This window comes from Monodelphis domestica, chromosome 3, assembly GCF_027887165.1.
Source record: "Monodelphis domestica isolate mMonDom1 chromosome 3, mMonDom1.pri, whole genome shotgun sequence".
Lineage (NCBI taxonomy): Eukaryota > Metazoa > Chordata > Mammalia > Didelphimorphia > Didelphidae > Monodelphis > Monodelphis domestica.
In genome coordinates, this window is record NC_077229.1 from 49,629,781 (window position 1) to 49,649,223 (window position 19,443).

Here is a 19,443-nt window from a genome sequence, read left to right on the forward strand (position 1 = left end):
CCATCATTACCTAGTAGTTACTGAGCACCTTCATTAGTGGGGGAAAGACTCTTGGTTTGCTTCTCACCTTTGTTTCCTATAGAGTGAGCAATACTCAGAGTTGACATGGCCACTTTTTCTTTACTGGTCTCAGTCACACCTGTGCTTCTGGGCAGATTACTCTGGGTAAGAACAATAAGAGCTTTTCACTTCTGGCCTGAAAAATACCTGAGCCAGAACAAGAGAATGGGAAAGTAGCCAAAGAACTGCTCTCATGCAGCAGAGATTACTTCAGTGTATTCTATGGTCATGTGTACTGTATTTCTTTGTTTCAGGTTATTTGCCAAACAGTGTTTATGCAGTGGAAGCTATGCTGGCAACAGCGAGCATCGGGGCTATTTGGAGTTCTACATCCCCTGACTTTGGAGTGAATGTAAGCATATCTCATAGCGATTTCTTGGCAAGGTCTTTCCTGCACTGGGAAGACTCCTGTTCAATTCAACTCTTTGCTTCTATTGACACCTTGTGGCCATCAAGAGGGAAACAAGTTTAAATCTTGTAATTTATTTCAAGTTAATGGTCTTTTCAATTCATTCCAGGAAGGAATATAAAAATGATATTATGGGGAGGAGTTTGAACTCTCTGTGATCACTCTTGGATGTAATTATTGAGCTGTGACTGTTTTTGCAGTAGAAGGGCCATAGAAAGTTCCTACCTTTCTTATTACTGGTTTAAAAATAGCTAGAGAAAACAAGAAAGAAAAATTTTTATTCTCTATCCTCTTTTAACCCCCACCCTGATAATTTATTGATTTTTAACATTCTTTTCTTTTTAAATGTTGAGTTCCTGAATTCTCTTCCTCCTTCCATCTCCTTTCCCACCCCCTGAGAAAGCATAAATGTGGAATCATGTAAAACTTATTTCCATATTAGCCAATTAAAAAAAGCAATAGAAATAAAGTAAGAAAATTATACTTCATTTTGTACTCAGTTCATTAGTTCTTTCTGGAGATGGATAGCATTTTTTCATTGAGTCCTTTGGAATTGTCTTGGATTATTGTCTTGATCAGAGTAGACAAGTCTTTCACATTGATCATCATTACAGCATTGCTGTTTCTGTGCACAGTGATCTCCCAGTTCTTCTCACTCCACTTTGCATCAGTTCATATAGGTTTTGTGATAGGTGGAAGATGAAATAACTGAGGAAACAAAGGTCTGAACTCCTGAACATAGCAATTTATTAAGCAGTGCATGCCATTGCCCAACAATAGGGACCAGTAGCCTTCTACAGTTTTGGAACAACTGGGCCCTAAATATAGGGGAAGACAGGTTTTTATTAATTAAAAACAGGCAAATAAGACCAGTTAATTAAACAGCTAATCAGGACACAAAATTAGGTAATCTTATTTCTAATTGGAGGAAAGATTAAGGACTTACCCCTTTGGGAAGGGGGGAGGGAACAGGTATAATTCCTTAAAATCAGAAAAAGAGGTGTCCCACTTTTCCTAACTCTCTAAACAATCAAAGGAGCTAGGAAACTATATTTGATTAACCAGTATGAGGCTAGTTTTCAGATAAGATATATGGGTTGCTTGAGATGTGCAATTGTGAGAAAATTCCTTTCCTTTGAGAAAAAATCTTTGGATCTGACTGGGTTTCTGGCCAGCATATTCTAGGTCCTTAGTTAAGGGTCTCTAAGCAGCAGCTAAAGGTGGTCCAGTTTCCTATCCACAGTCAAATAATGCAAACAGTTTTCTTATACTTCCCATAATTGAATAATGTTTTCTCACAAGAAAGAAATTGGACTAGAGCTCTAATTGAATAGGAAGGGAACTAAGTTAGCTTTAGAATAGAATTACAAGATGGAGTCAGTCTAGTTCACTCAGTTCCCTTTACTACTTGCCATTCTTATCCCTTCAATGCCTTCAGTCTTGCTATGTCATTCTGACACCACCTCCTCATCATTTCTTATGTACAGTAGTAGTACTCTATTGCAGTCATGTGGTTCAACCATTCTTCAATTGATGAGCATCTCCTCTATTCTCATTTCTTTGCCAGCCCCAAAAGAGATACTATAAATATTTTTGTATATTTAGGTCCTTTTCCTTCTTCTTTGATCTCTTAGGGACACTGACTGAGTAGTGGTATTGCTGGATTAGGGGTATGCACAGTTTATAACCCTTTTGACTTCCAAATTGTTTTCCAGAATGATTGGACAAGTTTGCTTTTCCACTAAGAGTTCATAAGTGTGCTTATTTTTCTCTCATCCCCTTTAGCACTTGTAATTTCTGATAGATATGAGCTAGTACCACAGTTATTTTAATTTGCCTTTCTTTCGTCAGTAGTGATTTAGAGTATTTCTTCATATGGTTATGGATAGCTTTCTAAAAATTACCTGTTTGACCATTTATCAATTGGGGATTAACTCTTATTTCTATAAATTTGACTTCGTTCTACATTTAATATATGTTTCAGAAATGAGGCCTTTATTAGAGAAACTTGCCCTAAGATTTTTTTTGATATTACTTCATTGTCTATGATACCTTTTAGCAAAGTATAATTTCCCTGATTATCCCTTTTATTTATGTATCTCTTTTGATTTTGCTTTGTTTGAGATCATGATTGCTATAATCTGCCTTTTTTTTATTTCAGCTAAAGCATGTTAGATTCTGCTCCAATCCTGTATTTTAACTCTATGTGTATGTTTCTGTTTCAAGTGTGTCTCTTGTAAACAACATATTGTTGGATTCTGGTTTTTAATCTGCTCTGCTCTCTACTTCTGTATGGGTGAGCTCATCCCATTCACATTCACAATTACGATGACTATATCTTCTCTCTTCTTCTCTCTATCTTTTATCCTTGTCGCTCCTCAGAAGTCTATTTTGCTTCTAACCACTGCCTCCCTTAATCTGTCCTCTCTTATATCATGCTCTCCTTCCTCTTTTTTTCTTGTTTCTCTTTATTTTTTACTTTCCTGTTGGGTAAGTTGTATTTTTATACACACCTGATTTATATATATATATATATATATATATATATATATATATATATATATATTTTCCCTCTTTGAACCAGTACATCCCTCTTTCTCATTCCTTCATTTTTTTTGGGAGATCATTCTAGTATAATTGACTTATAGTCATGCCCTCTATTTATATAATCTCCTTTTAACTGCCCTAATAATGATATAGTTTTTAGGAGTTTATATATATGATCTTTCCACATAGGAATGTATTAACAGATTAGCTTTATGATTATTCTTTCCTGTTTTATCTTTTTTATGCTCCTCTTAAGTCTTATATTTGAATGTCATGTTTCCTATTTAGCTCTAGTCTTTTCATTGGGACTTGAAAGTCCTCTGTTTTATTAAATGTATTTTTTCCCCTGAAAGATTATATTCAGTTTTGCTAGGTAGGTTATTTATTGTTAGTTGTAACCATAGCTCCATCACCTTCCAGAATATCATATTATAAGCCCTATGCTCCTTTAATGTGGAAGCTGCTAAATCTTCTGTGATGCTGACTGTGGCTCCATAATATTTGAATTGTTTCTTTTTGGCTACTTGAGTATTTTCTCTTTGACCTTAAAGCCTTGGAATTTGACTATAATATTCCTGGGAGCTTTCATTTTGGGATTCCTTTCAGCATGTGATCAATAAATTCTTCCAATGTTTATTTTATCCTGTGAATCTAAGATATCAGAGTAGTTTTCCTTGATATCTAGGCTCTCTCTTTGATCATGATAATATGGGAATTCTTAAGTTCTCTCTCCTTCACTTATTGTATTGGAAAGTTGTTTTTCCAATGAGGTATTTCACATTTTCTTCTGTTTCATGGAATCATTGGCTTCCACTTGCTCAATTAGATAATCTGATTTCTAATTCTTCTTGTTTCAACGTCCTAAGTTTTCTTTGGCCAGCAAATATTTCACTCTGACCTTTTTTTTTTGGCTCTGTTGCTCCAAAATTTGACTTGAGATGCTATTTTAAAATTGTTTGTGTAAATCTTGAAATCTCTCAGACTTGTGAATGTTAAAAATTTCCCCATCGGGGAATTCTTAATTGGAACAAATTCCCTACTGAGAAACATTCCCCATTTTGATGTGAGAACTTGCCAGGATCAGAAATGGGAGGACCTCTACTCCAACCGTACTTAAGACTGCTTTAGGGGAGAAAACTCCTTGGTATGGGAGGACCTCTACTCTACCCGTACTTAAGACTGCTTTAGGAGAGAAAACTCCTTGCTAAACAAAGAAAGTACTTGGATCCATGCTTATGGTGGGGCAAGGAGTTCTTTGAGCCATGCCTGTTTTTAGAATTGATACAATGGGATGCTAGGTACCTAAAAGGGTCGGGCAAGTTTTCTCTTGATGAGATTAGCTGACTCAGCTGTGTTTTCTCCAGTTCAGAATTACTGAGGATCTTGGTCGACACAGCAGCATTTTTTCTGATTCAGACTTACTGAGGAGATTGGTCGACTTAGCAGGAATTCAGATGGGCAGTCCTTTGGAAAGCATCTACAGTGATTGGTAGATGTAGGGACTTAGGGGAGGTGACATGGGAGAAAAACCCCTATATAAGAAAAAGCAGAATCTCTTGAGGAGATCCTTTTGGAAAAATCCTTTTGGAGGATCTCTGATGAGGATCGCTTGGGAAGAATCTCTTGAGAGAGGCTCTGGAGAAGGGAAGCTCTTGGAGGACAATCTCTAAGGAGGTCTCGATGGAACTCCTCTAAGGGGACTCTGTCCCTCTGGAGGCTCTGGAGAGAGGCCCTTTGGAACAGTCTCTGGCTGGAAGGCTCTCTGGTGAAGTCAGCTGAGATGGAGCTGGCCTGGTGTCACTAGAATCCTTGTTTAGGCAGACCTTGTGGTGAGTGTTAAAAGATTGACTGACTGATTCTCTCTCTTAAGACTCAGGTCTAGGCCATATTGGCTCGAGGTCCTTCATAATTATTCCTTTCCTACTCTTTCTCTCTGTCTCTAATTCCTCATTATATTATTAATTAAAAATCTCTATAAAACCCAGTTGACTTGGGTATTTGAATAATTGGGAATATTTCCCTGGTGACCACCTTATATTTGATTTAAAAACCAAGATACTGTAGTGAAACATATTTTCTGCGGTCAAATTTACTCTCCCTCTCTTATATCTATCACAATTTATATCTTCCACTATTTTAATCACTATAGTTTAAGACATCAATCATTTTAAATCTAACATTTGAAAGGGGAATATCGAGAAAGTTCTAGGTTGCTTCTACTCTTCTATCTGAACTCCTCCCTTTAGTACTTCTATCCTCTTAATTTAAGTTGAATCTTTGAGTCATTTTAGACTTGTCTAATATACTCATGTTTCAGTCGATCAATGTTTGTCAAATAATAGATGGTATTAACAGTCTAAAATCATGTTATTTTCTTTATTATTATTATTATTATTATTATTTTTAACATTCACTTAAAATTTTTGAGTTCTAAATTTCTCCCCCACCCTCTTCCCTGCCCCTTGAGAAGATAAATTATAATACAATATCCATTATATATTTGAGGTCATACAAAACATTGCAGAAAAAGAAAACAAGATTAAAAAAAGAATGTGAAACAAAATAAGCTCCAGTTTTCACTTAGAGTTTATTAGTTATTTCTGGAGGTGGGTAGCATTTTTCAACATGAGTCCTTTGGAACTGTCATAGATAATTTGTATTGATCAAAGCAGTTAAGTCTTTCATAGTTGATCCTCATAATATTGCTGTTACTGTATACAATGTTCTTTTAGTTCTGGTCACTTCACTTTGCATCAGTTTATGCAAGTCTTACTAGGTTTTTATGAACCCATTCTCTTCATTATTTCTTATAGGACAATAGTATTCTGTCTCAGTCATTACCACAACTTGTTCAGCCATTCTCCAATTGATTGGTATCCCCTTAGTTTCCATTTCTCTACCACCACAAAAAGAGCTATTATATTTTTGTATATATAGGTCCTTTCCATTTTCTTTGGTCTCTTTGGGATTCAGAGCTAATGATGGTATTGCTGGGTCAAAGATATGCATAGTTTGATAGCCCTTTAGGTATAGTTCCAGATTGTTCTCCAGAAGGGTTAGACTATTTTACAACTCTATCATCAATGTATTAGTGTCCTGCTTTCTCACATCCTTTCTAGCATTTGTCATTTTCCTTTTCTGTTATGTTAGTCAATCTGATGGGTATAAGATGATACCTCAGTTGTTTTGATTTGCATTTCTCTAATTATTAGTGACTTAGATAATTTTTTTCATATGACTATAGCTTTGATTTCTTCTGAAAACTCATATTCTTTGACCATTTAGCTATTAGGGAATGGAATTTTCTCTGTTCCTCCTTAAACTAGCTACTCTGAATGTCATGATTATAGAGATTCTTTTCAAACATTTTTACAGACTAGATCTAAAAATGTGTGGACCTATCAAAGTTCCCTTCTGGCCTTTTTACACTAGTTTCATTGACTATAGTCCCTTGGATCTAGGAACTGAACATTAGGAACTGTATGGGTAGGAGTGATGTTAAACTCCAATTTGATGTTCTTTCCCCTTCTCTTTAAACTTCTAATACTTTTCCAACATCTAGGACTTTAGGAGTCTAACAGCCCTGTTCCCCTAATTTTAGTTAGAGCTGCTCATTTTTCACAGACTTAGTTTTTTGAGTGTTTACAAATGAAACAAAATCTAAAATCTGGCTTGGAGGCTTATGGTGATAACTTGCATTAAAAAAAGTTCTTCATAGTATATTTTTTTAAACCCTTACCTTCTGTCTTGGAATCAATACTGTGTATTGGTTCTAAGGCAGAAGAGCAGTAAGGGATAGGCAATAGGGGTTAAGTTAAGACTTGCCCAGGGTCACACAGCTGGGAAGTGTCTGAGGCCGGATTTGAACCCAGGACCTCCCATCTCTGGACCTGGCTCTCTATCCACTGAGCTGCCCAGCTACCTCTTCATAGTGTACTTTAAAAAGCTTAAAAAACTTCAAAGTTCTATGTAGATGTTATAGCCCATTGGAGGACCCCCCAGGTAATAATTTTTGCCAGTGTTCATTGTTATTTTTGAATGCCCAAAGGCAGGAGACATAGCATCTAAATGGATGTCTTTGCCTATCCAATCTTTCTTATGGAGCTCACAACTTGGGATTTAGTTCAACATTTCCTGGAGTCAGATGTGTTCTGTCTGTCTGTCTGTCTGTCTGTCTGTCTGTCTGTCTGTCTTTCCCCCTCCCCCCCTCGACCATCTCTGTGCCTTATGCTGAAATATGTATCTTTTTCACTTGTGTTTCCCCAATTTGTGGACATCCCTTAGATTCCCATTCTTTGCAACTCAAAAAAGAGCTAGAATTTTTTTTGGTATATCCTTAGTTTGTTTTGCTTAGGACTGATTTCTCCATTATATCCTTCCTATACTTTCCCCTTTCCTTTCTGTTTCCCTGTTGAGTGAAATGTATTTCTGCACTCGTATGTGTGTGTGTTTGTGTTTACTTCCATTAAACAGTTCAAAGGGGAGTGAGGTCTATGTATCAGCCATTCTACCTCAACCACTCCTTGTTCATATAGATGTGTACTTGCATAGCCTTCCTTTCTACTCCCAAACCCCATGTATTCCTTTCTCCCCTCTTTTTTGCTTCTTCTTGTAAGATCATCCAGACATAACAGAAGCACTCTTAGGCCTTTATGTAGTCAGATTCCCTTCATCACTTCTAATGATGCTAAGGTTTACAGTGGACAAATCTCTCTATATTAGAATGTAAACAGTTTGTCCTTATTTAGGTCTTTTTAGAAGATGGAGCACTTGGCATGGAGTCAGGAGAATCTGAGTTCAAATCTGGTTTCAGACACTTCTGTACATGTTAGGTCAGGATCTTTATTAATTAATTAATTTGTTTGTTTTATTTAAAAACCTATACCTTTTCCTTAGAATCAATGCTGTCTATTGGTTCTAAGGCAGAAGACTGGTAAGGGCTAGGCAATGGGGGTTAAGTGACTTGCCCAGGGTTATACAGCTAGGAAGTATCTGAGCCCAGATTTGAACGTAGGTTTGGCTCTCAATCCACTGAGCTACTGAGCTGCCCCCAATTTTTGCATTTCTCTCCCTCTCCCTCTCCCTCTCCCTCTCCCTCTCCCTCTCCCTCTCCCTCTCCCTCTCCCTCTCCCTCTCCCTCTCCCTCTCCCTCTCCCTCTCCCTCTCCCTCTCCCTCTCCCTCTCCCTCTCCCTCTCCCTCTCTCTCTCTCTCTCTCTCTCTCTCTCTCTCTCTCTCTCTCTCTCTCTCTCTCTCTCTCTCTCTCTCTCTCTCACTCCCTCCACTCCCCCCTCTCCCTCTCTGTCTCCCTCTCCCTCTCTTTTTGAATTTCTTGAAGGAAGGTCTGGGCTGGTCCTATTGATGTTTTATAGGTAGGAAGAAGAGAGGAGAATAGGCATTTACATAATATCTACTATGTGCCAGAAACTGTTTATGCACTTTACAGATATGACCTCATTTGATCCTTACAACAGCTCTGGGAGGGAGGTGCTATTATTATCCCCTTTTACAGTAGAGGAAGACAAGTCAGAAGTTAAATGACCTGTCCAGTCACATAGCTAGTAAGTATCTGAAGCTGAATTTGAACGTAGGTCATTTTTTTCTTTTAATTTAAAAAAATATTTATTTATTTATTGAGTCAATTTAGAACATGATTCCTTGGTTACAAGAATCGTATTATTTCCCTCCCTCCCTTCCCCCACCTTTCCCGTAGCTGATGTGCAATTTTATTGGGTATTACATGTGCCCTTGATCAAAACCTATTTTCATGTTGTTGGTGTTTGCATTAGGATGTTCATTTAGAGTCTACATCCCCAATTATATCCCCTCGACCCATGTGATCAAGCAGTTGTTTTTCTTCTGTGTTTCTACTCCCACAGTTTTCCCTCTGAATGTGGTTAGTGTTCTTTCTCATAGATTCTTCCCAGTTGTTCAGGATCACTGCATTGCCACTAATGGAGACATCCTGAACATAGGTCTTTCTGATCCCAGAGCTCTATCCACTGTGCCACCTAACTGCCTTTAATACCTTTGGGTATTAGAGTGTTGTGCTCTTCTGGGATCTTAGGCATAGCTCAGCATAGGACCTACTAGCTTTCAGTGCTCCTGGGGTGGTTTGATCCAGGGTAAAGTCTCCTTGCTGCTCTCTGGGCTGAGCTCTGCAAGTGTCTGACCTGGATGTGAACATTGGTAGATACTGCTTTATTCTGCCACTGGTGAAGCCCTGCTGGACCAGAGGGTCAGAAGTACAGGCTCTTGTCGGTCTGGGATTGCTACCCTGGTTATGCTAATGCAGATTTCAGACTGGGCTAGAAGAAGGACCTAAGACTCCACTCTGTTCCTTCTGCCTAGAACCCATGGCAGCTCTTTAGCTTGGGATGTCACCTCTCAGCCCAGGTCCCCCTCTTTAGTTGACCTGGACATAGGCAATGCAAGACAGAGCTGCCATGTGGCTACCATTCTTGGTGCAGTGTGGATCTTGTAGCAGTCTCCTGGTTAGGCCCAATCTCTAGTGTCTATAGACCTTCTTACCTGTCTCCCAGTGCCATCCTGGGTTGGAAAAATGACTCACTGTGCCTTTTTTGTTTGTAAATTTTCCCATAGGATTCAGTCTGGTGCTGCATTTTTTAGATCTGTCTAGAGGAGGTTTTTTTTTTTTGTGGGGTAGGAGGGACTTAGCTCTGCTGCTTCATGTGACTCCACCATCTTGGCTTGGACTTAATTTTAATTTGAACAAGTACTTTGCAGAGCATAGGTTGCATTTCTTATTGTAGTAAGTGATGAGGTATAACTCTTTTTCTCCTCTACTAATTTCCATTCTATATGAATTTGGATGACTCCCTCCACTAAGGCTAGATGTTATGGTGAATATTTCCTTTGCAAGGTGATGTGACTGGCCCCTGGCCTTTATGGGATTATATTGAGTTATGAAGGGAGAGCTTCTCATAGGAGTCTTCACTGTGTTTGGACACAGTGAACAGGTGAGGCCTGTTCTGAAGCCAACCTGCCCCATAACCCCTCCCCACCCCCACTCCCCCAGCAATCTAATATGCTGATTTAGAAGATTCAGGGGCTACTCCAGTTTGGCTGTGGTTGCTCTTCTTTAAAGGAAGTTTTTTAGGGTGTGCCATGTTTTCTGGCTTCCTGAAGTGTGCACTAGATGGCAGCATATGGCCGTACTCCATTCAGAGGTGTAGTTTGGGGCAAGGACAAGCCTGATTGAGACATCCTGTAGTTTACAATGGCCAATTTGTCACATTAGGATTTTCTCATTAGTCAGAAAATGACAATGATGAGCACCTTTTTCCCAAGGTGATTTGCTCTTTCGTCCAGAGAAAGCTTTCATTTTGCTTGTATGAACCTGTGTCTGTCCTTGCTTAGAGACCATTACTTTTACTGCTCAGCTCTATTAACTTTTTATTTTTACATCTTTCTCAGTCAAGTTTTACCATAGACTGCTCTTTCTTCTTGACATTTATCTAGTTAAAGCCTGAGCAGTTGGGAATTCAAAATGGATTTTGATATGATTATAGTTTCCCTAAGATTCTTGCCCTTAACTCTTGAGTTTGCTGAATTATAAGAAACCGGGAGAGGGAGAGAGGTCATTCCTTTGGCCTCTGGAGAAGTGCCTGGAGGGAGGGGCAGGACATATCAAGGACACTCTTCCTGAGTGGGTACTGAGGCCCAGAGAGTGAGTGTTTCTTTTCACTCTCAATTTCTTTGTTGGAGAGACCAGAATTACTCTGGAACTGGCAGGACTATCATTCCAAGGGTTCCTTGCAGCTCTCTCCAGTGACCCCAGGAAAGAGGAGGCTTCTTCCTCAAGTGTGTACCAGTGGGAGCAAAAGACATTGATGGGGTCTCTTGGGGGAGGGGTGAAGCATTGACAGTTCTTTTCCAGCCAGGCCTCATATACCTGGGATAGCGGAGTTGAGGAATGGAGGAGTCATAGGAGGACTTTGCTCATTCCCTGAGCTGTTTGATCTGCTTGGCACAAATTGTTTAGCATTTATTTGGTATCGACTTCTCTGGACATATCTTGCTTTCTCCTAAACAGAAACTTCTGGAAGAAAAGAACTCTTTTAATTTTATCTTCATATTTTAGAGCATCTGGCACAATGACTGGCATTTAGGAGGCACTTAAATAAATGCCTATAGAATTGTGTGAAAGTCATGTGTGTGATAATCATTAGAGAGACAACAAGGCTAGAAGAAGTACAGAAATATCTTAAATCATTTAGTTAGTAAAACATTTTGATTTCCCTCCTCTGGTTATAATCCAAGATGGATGTGAATGAAGAGGAAGGACATGGAAGCATGAAATGGGGCACGGTTGTTGACCAGGAAAAAGACAGGCCTCATGACACCCTCTATTAAGACAATCTCTGGTAGTGTAAAATCTGAAAACCACAATGAAAGGCATCGAGAAGAGAAGTAAGGGCTAGACAAAACAGCAATGTGTTAGGAGCAATGGGGGCAGCACTTGCCAATGAAGAAGAATGGGCCCGGAAGGTGGGAGGAACTGCCTAACTGCTGGGATTCCCTTTTGACTGTTTTCCTAGCTGCATGTGCTTGGAAACTTTTTATTTCTGTTCCCCAAATATTTGATGGCAAACTTATTATTGTTAGTTAACTGAGGGAAAAAATGCACATTTCTCTGTCTGTCCTTATCAAAAAGCATTTGAAAATATTGATATTGAGTTCCATTCAAGCCTACTGTCAGGCTACCTTGTGCTATGGAGTCTCTGGTTTTTGGAGGCTGGCAGGTCCTGGCACGCTTCAAGTGGGGATGGGCAGCTGCTCCATTGTACCTGTCAGATGAGATCCAGCTTTCCTGGGTTTGGAGAGTTACACGTCCAGTTTGTTTATAGGTTGATAAATCTTTTGGCCACAGCAACTGTAGACCACTTACTAAGCTTTGTGTAGTGCGGTGACAGTCTTCATTGGTGTCTGGCAGTTGGCTGTCTGACTGTCACAGACAGTGAGTAAATTGTGTGTGGTACTATGCCAGGTGTGCGTGTAGGCCAGTGAGATTGGGTGAATATCTTTTTGTGACGTACCTATATACCTCAGCTTAGTAGTGTTAGTGTTTAAACTGAACAGTGTTATTAGGCCCCCTTCCCTGGGCAGAGACTTTGCAGCACTTCTCAGGAGCTAGGGATGGTTGAATCAGGAGCAAAGCTCAGTTAATTCAAGAAGCGTTTGTCCAGAAGCATATGTATGAGGCACACAGGTCTGAGGCACATTGGAAGTCTTTGTTTGTATCATGAGAGGAGCAGCAGCTCAAATACAATTCTGACCATTGAAGAAAAATCTAGTTCAGACTTCTACTTGTTCTGGTCCAGAAGGTTGTATCTCCCGCTGATGTTTTAATAGTCTCCTCTTTCATGCTTCTAGCAATTTAGGAAAATCATTTTATCTGCTCAGAGTGTGGAGCACAGCAGAACTCAATAAAGATGCAACCACTGAATTAAAAGTATCATAGAGAAAGGAGAATAGAGAAAATACCTGATTTTGCTGAGAATTATGCAAGTGAGCTTTTGGATTCATTGGCATATTATAGCGCTTAATGCTTAAGTAGTTGAACTGAAGTGATAAAAACTTCCTTTTCCCAGGATCCTTCTAATAAAATTTTTTGTTTTTTGCTTTTGAACAGAAGTGGAATGCATTTTGAAGAAATTTATTAAAACATAGAAAGATTTGCTTCTGAAATAGACCATCTCTGGAAATCATATTTCATCTTGTAGTAACACATGGCAAATGAACACTAGAATTTGATCTAGGAAGACCCTTTGTTTAGTAGCATATTTATTCAACTCTTGAAAATAAAGTGATGCCATTTTTATGTCAGATTAGCTCAGAGAGCAGCCAGACACAGATTGTCTGTCTTTTACTGGGTGTCCCTTGCATATTTAGTCAGATGTGGCTCTTCCCCTACCAGAACTCATCCTCTCATATGGGAGAGGAAAGCAGACTTCCCTTGGGAGTCCTACTCATGTCTTCAGTGGGGCTGCCTTTAAGTATGAAGTATTAACTAATTTCTTCTCTTAGCTCTACTGGAAATACTGTCTTTCAATTCAGTTTAATTCCACAAACATGCTAAATGCTGAGGGGTAGAGACAAAAAGGATATAGCCCCTGCCATCAGATCAATTTATCAAACCTTTATTAAGTGTTGGCTATGTTCTAGGCACTGCCAAGTGTTGGGGGATACAAAGAGAGGCCAAACAACAGAAACTAGCTCACAGGCTAATGAGGAGTGAAGGAGCCCATTCTTTCCTTCAGTCTCATTCCACTTAGTGATGTGTACCTTTCCTATAACTCATGTTTATGTAGCTCTCCTCTGAGGCCTCTTGGGGTGAGACAGTATCTCTGGGTTCTTGAAGGCCATGCCATCAGAGCCTAGGCTTTGGCTGTAGAAACTTCATGTAGATGTCCAGGAGCAGACTGTATTTATGTCTCTTACTTGTGGGCCATGGACCTTAGGTGTACAGAGTCAGCTGCCCTTGCATCCCACTTTAGGAAGAACTGTGATTTGGGGGCAAGCAATTTCTGGAATGGTAAATAGTATGTTCAGACATATATGTGTATGTATTTACATATGAAATCTTTGACTTTGAATACTTTAGTTCAATTTAAATGAGTAACCCATCTGATTGGTTAAAGGAAACAAGTCAGGGAGGGACGAAGAGAAATTGAGTTGTCAAGATGGATGCTGGAGAGTTGAATACCAAGAATGAAATAAATGCTACTCTCAAGGGGCCTATATTCTAACAGGAGAATTTTACATGCACACAAATACACACACATACACAATGTAAAGAGAATAAATACAAATAAACGAGGCAGGGAAATACAAGGTAGTTAGAAGGTTGGGCACTTAAAATTGAGGGATCAGTAAAGATATTACGTAGATAGTGGTGCTAAGTTTTGAAGAAATTAATAAATATTAAGTGCCTATTATGTTCCGTGCACTGTGCTAGAATCTGGAGATTTAAAGAATGAAACAATCCCTAATGACAAAGCTTACATTCTAATGGGAAGACAATAAGTATGTATATAAACATTTACAATATAAGCATATATTGAATCAGTATGGTAACCTCAGAGTCTCAGCGCTATTTTAAACTTTTATAGCTATTAGAGCTTTTTTATTATTCAGATGTTTCAGTTGTATCTGACTTTTCATGAACCCATTTGAGGTTTTTGGGGCACACATACTGTAGTTCTTTGCCTTTTGCCTTTCCTTCTTCAGCTCATTTAAAAAATGGGGAAACCGAGGCAAACAGGGTGAAGTGACTTGCCCAGGGTCACACAACTTTTAAGTGTCTGAGATTGTATGTGAATTTGGGGAGATGAATCTTCCCGACTCTATTCCGGACTCTATCCACTGCACCACTTAGCTGCTCCATTAAAGCTATTAATAAGCTAGTAAAGCTTCAAATGGCACTAAGATTTTGGAGACACTATGCAAAATATTTAAATATAAGTTAGTTGAGTGGGAGGGTACTTGTATTTGGTTGGAGGGGGAAATTAAGCATTTTATTGAAGATTATGCTTGAGCTTCATTTTAAAGGGAGACTATATGAAAGGAACCTTAAGGAGGAAATGTATTCCTCCTATGTGGGAAGGCCAGTACAAAGGCATTGAAGTAGAGATCCAGGGGGTGTAAGAAATGTTGTGGAGTAGGGGCAGGAGTTAGGTGAGGGAGAAGGAAAGATTCAGAGGTGACAGTCTATTATTTGGGGTGATTAGAAGGAGGGCACAGCCAATAATAAAAATAGAGAAATTATTTTTCCTTCTAAATGTTTTTTTTTAATACTCTTACCTTCAGTCCTAGTAACAACTCTAGGACAGAAGGGCAAGGATTAGGCATATGGGATAATTGACTTGCCAAGAGTTTAGCTTGCCCAGCTAAATATTTTAGGTCAGATTTGAACCCACATTCTCTAGACCTGGCTCTATCCACTGTGCTACCCAAGTGCCCCCTTCTGAAGGGTTTTTTTTTTTTTGTGTGTGTATTTATAAAATTACATTTAAAAAATATATTTCTTGTCTCTTTAGTCCTTATGTTGCTGGCTTTGCTTTGTAGTACAAATATGTTTGCTCTTTTTATGGCCTAAGAGGATTCTATTACATCAATATACCATAACTTGTTCAGCTATCTTCCAGCTGTTGGACATATTTCCAAGTTTTTCCTATTCATAATAAAACCATTATGAATACTTTTGTAAAGAAGGGTACTTTTTCTTTTTAATAACATCCTTCGTCTGTTTCAGCAATGGGATCTTTGAGTCAAAGAATATGATTTATTTTATAACTATTATTGTATATTGCCTGCTTCATCCCTGGAAAGTTTGTATAGTGTAGAATGACTGTTTCCATAGCAGTCCTTCCAACATTACATTATTGTTTTTAGATACTCTGGCCAATTTGATAGGGACAAAGGGTTAAAATTTATTGTAATTTCTCTATGTTATTTTAGAAATATTTTAACAGTTTATCAAACAGTTAATAACAATTTATATTTGTTTTAAAAAATTGTTCATGTCTTTGGACTATTTTTAACTGGAGTCCATTACTCCCCAAGTATTAACCATTAGTACTTTATATGTTCTGGGTATCAGCTTTTTACCAGTTATATTTATCAGTGCTTTTCTTCATCTGTTTCTTTTTATTTTAGAAGTAGTGTCTTTGTCATGCAAAAGTTTTATCATTATCAAAACCACTGATTTTATCTTGAATAATTTTCCTTTTAAGAATATTTTTCTTCTCTCTACAATTGGCTTAGAATATTAATTTTTCTTCCATTAAATTTTTTTTTCTCTAACTCTTCCATTAGGATGTTATCATTACATATGGTAAGAGAGTTAAAATTTAGACTTTGCTTTTGGTTTTGCTGGTTGCTCCTTGGTTTCTAGAAGCTTTACTGAATATTGTCTCCATTCCGTAACATTTTTATAATCTTAAGTTTCTTACACACACATCTCTTATATATATATATATATATATATATATATATATATATATATTTGATTTCTGGGTTTTGAGTTAATTATTCTGTTCTATTTATTTATTTTATAAATATTTTCCATTTTCTGCTCCTCTATCAGGTTCTCTGTTTCCTTTATTCTTTTGTACCAGTCTGTGATTTCTTTAGTGCAAACATATGAATAGGAAACTCTATTTACCCAAAATGTAGATCAGCTACTTTCTGATTTTAAAGAGTTGCTTGGGGCACTGAGACTTGACTTAGGACTCCTGATTCTGGAGCCAGTATTCTGTGTACAATGCCAAACTATCTTGCTAATTTTCATAATTATTGCTATTTGTTTCTTTTTAATTTAGAAGTGCATGTGTTTTTCATCTTCAGATCTAAATAGTGCTTTGATTCTCTTTATAAGATCCTAGGATTTTTTTTTGGGGGGGGGTTCATACCACTGTGGTTCATAATTTTGTTCAAAGTTGGCACCTTATTTTAGTTCTCTTTGTGTTCTGTGGTTACTCAGGAATGCTGATTGTGACAGACCAAATGATCTTCCAAAAATTTCAAAATTAATGATGTCTTTTTTCTTTTTCATCTTAGGGTGTACTGGACAGGTTTTCCCAAATTCAGCCAAAACTCATCTTCTCTGTAGAAGCTGTTGTATATAATGGCAAAGAACACAACCACATGGAAAAGCTACACCAGGTTGTTAAAGGTATCTGGTTTTCTTGATCATGAACTTGTAGAATGAAGTATTTCAGGACCTATTTGAGTGGGATTTGGGGACAAGTTGGGAATTTCTCTCACTTCTGAAAAGTCATGGGAAGAGATGGGGTTGAGTATGATTGGGATTCTGAATTATGTTTTTTAAGATGGCAGCACAACATCTTGTCTGTTGTCATAGTAATCATAGAATTTCAAAGTTGAAAGGACTTCTATCACTATTTAGTGTAACTTATACTCCCCAAAGAATCATTTCTAAAATATTTCTAATAAAAGGTTATCCAGCTTTTGCTTGAAGTCTTCTATGAAGTCTTCTGGGTGTCCTGATATACTTTTTAGAGTTTTGATTGTTAGGAAGTTTGTCCTTACATCAGACATAATTTCTCTTTGTAGCTTCCATCCATTGCTTCTGATTTTCCCCATTGGTATCCAACAAGAAGTTTAATCCATCCTCAAATGATAGCCCCTAAATATTTGAAGATAGCTGGTAGGATCCCACTAAGTCTTTTCTTCTCCAGGCTTATCATCCTTATTTCTTTTAGCCAGCCCTTATATATCATGAACTTTGTAACAATTAAAAGAGTGGTTGGTATAAACTGTGACCGCGGAAATATGGTTTCAAGATATTGTCTTGAGTTAAATCAAATATAAAGTGGTCGCCAAGGAAAAATTCCAAAATATGAAATATACCCAAGTCAGCTGGGTTTTTATGGAGATTTTAATTAATACAAATTAAGGAATTAATGAAAGGGAGAGAGAAAGAGGAAATAATGAGAAAAGGGGTAGGCCAGCCTAGGCCAGCCTCAGCCGAAGCCCTAAGAGAGATTAGTCAGTCTTTAATCCACTCACCACAAGATTTGTCCCAAGCAAGATTCTAGTTTTCAGAGAGACCCAGCTACTCCAACTAGTCTGAGCTCCAATTCAGCTTTGGCAAACTGAATTTTCAGCCAGCCACCCAGTTCTCTCAGAGAGAGTTCCTTTTAAAGAGAATTTTCTCCTATGTCACCTCCCCTAAGTTCTCACATCTACCAATCACAGTAAATGTTTTCCAAAGGACAGACCATTCTTAATTCACACCTGAGTAGACTAAAACTTCTGAGTAAGTTCACACCTCTTTGCCCCTTGCAAGTTTGCAAGTTGCTTGACCTTTTAGTGATTAATTTGATCTTCATAGGTACTTAGCACCTTTTTGTATTAGATCTAAAAATAGACTTAAGGCTTTTGCTTCACTATCAGTATGAGTTAAGTACTTTTTCATTGTTCAGTAAAGAGTTTACAACTTTATCTTCCCCTAAAGTATGCTTAAGTATGGGTGGAGTAGAGTTCTCACATTCCTGATCAAGTACCTTCATTGTTTAAAATGGGGAATGGTCTTAACCAAGTGTTCTGAAGTAGGGTCTGAGAATTTTTAAGATTCACAACTTGAAGCTCTTCTCCATTCTGATCTTCCTCTGAATGCTTATCAATTTTGTCTTAAACTGTAGAGGCCTTAATTATAAAGAATACTTCAGTTGTGGCCTGACAAAGGCATAGTATAATGGAACTATCCCCTCCTTCCTTATTCCTGAGAGAGATTGCCTCTTAATGTAAGAATTGGGAAGAGACCCTGAAAGAGAATCTTGTAGGCTGAGAGAGAGAGATATTGGCCTGGGGGGCAGGGAAGAGGAGCTGAGGATGCTAGGAGAAGAGGAGCTGAGAGAGTTCTAAACCAACTGACTGGACTTCCAGCTTTGGAAACAGAGGGAGAGGAGTGTTTTCTGAGACTCAGAGAGAGATTCCTGATGCCAGTAGGACAAGGAAGCTGACTTCATCTTGCTATATACCTGTCTCCAGCTTGAAATCCTCTACGATTCCCTCACCATTAAACTCCTGCTATTTAAGACTGACCAAGAGTCATTGGGACTCTGAGGCAGGGGCCATCTAACCTTTCCTTTGGTTCTCTTCTTACATCATTCCCTGATAGGATAACAAAGATTTAGTTAAAGTTAGGAGATAAGGATCAGGGTGTTTGGGGACAAAAGATTGTGAGGCACCAAGTCTCCAGCTAAGGACTTTGGGTTTCTACATCTGTTGATATTAGCTGTTAGGGCTCCCTTAATCCCTCCATCCTGCTTCCTGATCCCCCCCCTGCCTTGATTCCCCTTTCCTTTCAAAACAAATTGTCTGTTACTGTCAGTTAGAGGTTGGTCAGAGGTTTCTTTAAGGATAGAGTTTGGGTGTGTGGGCATAAGACCAAACCTTTGTTTTATCTGAGACAAGCAAAAAGCTAGCTTGACTTTGGGGTTATTGGGAAGAGTCTCACAACAAAGACCCTTACTCCAGAAAAGAACTGGTGGGGACATCACATCTGTCCAGCAGTTGAGTCCCATTCAAAGGAATAGGTAAAGATAGATTCCTTCCCTTTCCTTGTCACAGCTCCCTGATAGATTCATAGCCCTAAAGTCAGTCAACTTTGTGGAAGGAGAGACAAAGCCATCTCTCTACAGACCCTTTAGTTTCTTCCCACTCCCTTTACCTCCATATTTCCTTTCAACTTCTCACTAAAGAGATACCTCCATTCAGTGAGAAAACCTTGTTACCCCTCTCCACCAGTAAGCGAAAAGAGTAAACCCTTCCACTTTCTCTCCCTTTCCTCTGCTGTTACATTAATACAACCCAAGAAGTTACACAGTGGATAGAGCCCTAGATGTTGAATCAGGAAGAATTGAGTTAAGTTCCTACC

General features: G+C 38.4%; 1 protein-coding gene across 2 annotated transcripts in view; it reads left to right on the forward strand.

The window, feature by feature from the left end:
• Window positions 1-19,443, forward strand: part of AACS (acetoacetyl-CoA synthetase) — an 89,160-nt gene that overhangs the window by 19,860 nt on the left and 49,857 nt on the right. For both annotated transcript variants that reach the window (XM_001366660.4, XM_056821904.1), the window contains 2 exons: window positions 315-412; window positions 16,599-16,713. In XM_001366660.4, coding sequence (XP_001366697.1) covers window positions 315-412; window positions 16,599-16,713 — 213 coding nt within the window. The remainder of the gene's footprint in view (window positions 1-314; window positions 413-16,598; window positions 16,714-19,443) is intronic.